This window comes from Rhincodon typus, unplaced genomic scaffold (genome assembly GCF_021869965.1).
Source record: "Rhincodon typus isolate 14 unplaced genomic scaffold, sRhiTyp1.1 hic_rhity00002534, whole genome shotgun sequence".
Lineage (NCBI taxonomy): Eukaryota > Metazoa > Chordata > Chondrichthyes > Orectolobiformes > Rhincodontidae > Rhincodon > Rhincodon typus.
In genome coordinates, this window is record NW_025968172.1 from 1 (window position 1) to 1,686 (window position 1,686).

Here is a 1,686-nt window from a genome sequence, read left to right on the forward strand (position 1 = left end):
AGGAATCAAAATAGCTTAGAAGGCAGCTAAACTGACTCACCAAGTCATGCTGACACTCTGATGAGCAAATTAATCAGTAGCATTCATGTAACCCAGGTGTTTCTTGTTGCTGGCTAGAATTCCAGTCCTTATGGTCAAAATTTGAATACCCTTTATTATTGTTAGTATTTTATTTGCCACCTTCCCTCATCCAACATTTATTTTGAACAATAAACTTGAGTAATGAATCCCATCCAGTTGGAACAGAATGAAGCAGCATTCGGCATTGCCGTTTGCAAGATTGATGGTTAGTATAGGTTGGCAGGATCCGCAGTCCTCGTTCAATTGGATATATTTACACCTACAAACCAATACCAATTAAATTCAAGTTTATATTAAAATATAAAATATATTTCAATAATTTGCTTTCTTGAATGCAACTGCGCAGTCAACTAAATGCCTAAAATTACATGTTAGCGTCAGTTCTGCTAATATAGCAAAGCTTAGAAGGAAGCTTACTTTCTCCCACTAAAGAAGTGGCATTTCCTGCATTCAAAGTACAGATTCTCACGATGTACTTTACGATAATGCTTCTTTACATTCTGGAAATGGCAAGTGGTGAAGTTGCAGAATTCACACGAATAGTTCTTCACTTCTGGAGACTTTGGTAAGGTTTTCAATGCTTCAATTCCCGAGTCAGAAGTCTGAACACAATCGTGACATTCACTATGTGGAAACTCCAGAAAGACATTTTCTGAAATGACAAAGCATCTCTGTAAATCTACACAATAGCCTAAATCTACAGGAACAGAAAGTCAAAATACAGATGACATGTTTGATTCAGCAGCAAATAAAGTAAATAAAATTGCATTTAGGTTATACTTCTCAGCCAAAGAAATATTTTTGCAGTGTAGTCGCTGATGAGCAAATGCAGCAGTCAATTTGTACCTAGTCAGGTCAAACAGTCAAAACAAAAATCACATGACACCAGGTTATAGTCCAACAGGTTTGTTTGGAAATACAAGCTTTTGGACTCTTCCTTCTTCATGTGTTAGTGACAGAGGTGGTATCAGACACAGAAGAATTTATAAGTAAAAGATCAAGGAGTCATAGAACAGATGAGAATGTACTGAACAAACCTAAGATGGCGGTTATACCTTTAATCAGTTGGAAAGATGATGCAGGTTTCAATTGATTAATATGCAAATCTCAGAATTTCTTTCAAGTCACTGCCCCAAGATAAATAAAGGTTTTATCAGTACACCAGAGGTGACATCTCAGGTCAGACAATGCATTTTAGCTGTGAGGCCTTGCTTAGTATCTGCCTATGTTTTAACTTGGAGTTGGACTGGATTTATTTCCAAAGTAGGAATTTATAAAATGCCACTGACTGTCTACAAGTTGTATGCTTTTTGAACAAAACAGAATGTATTACAAATTACAAATCTGCAAATGCAAATTCGCCCACGGGGGTGGGAGTATGCGTGTGCGCGCACATGTATCTGAGAGACTGTGTGTGTGAGCGAGAGTGAGAGCAGTGAATGTCAGGGATAGTGGGGACTGCCAATGCTGGAGTCTGAGATAACAAGGTATAGAGCGGGATGAACACAGCAGACCAGGCAGCATCAGAGGAGCAGGAAAGCTGACATTTCCTGTCCAGACCCTACTTCAGAAATGGCGGTGGGGAAGGGAGCTCTGAAATAAGTA

The 1,686-nt window shown here is 38.7% G+C and overlaps 1 protein-coding gene across 1 annotated transcript in view; it reads right to left on the reverse strand.

Annotated features, from left to right (window-relative positions):
* Nucleotides 1-498: 498 nt before the first annotated feature.
* Nucleotides 499-1,686, reverse strand: part of LOC125481535 (zinc finger protein 462-like) — a gene marked incomplete at both ends in the record, with an annotated part of 13,713 nt that continues 12,525 nt past the window's right edge. Inside the window, one exon of the mRNA XM_048593232.1 lies at nucleotides 499-733. Within this exon, the coding sequence (XP_048449189.1) occupies nucleotides 499-733 (235 nt within the window). The remainder of the gene's footprint in view (nucleotides 734-1,686) is intronic.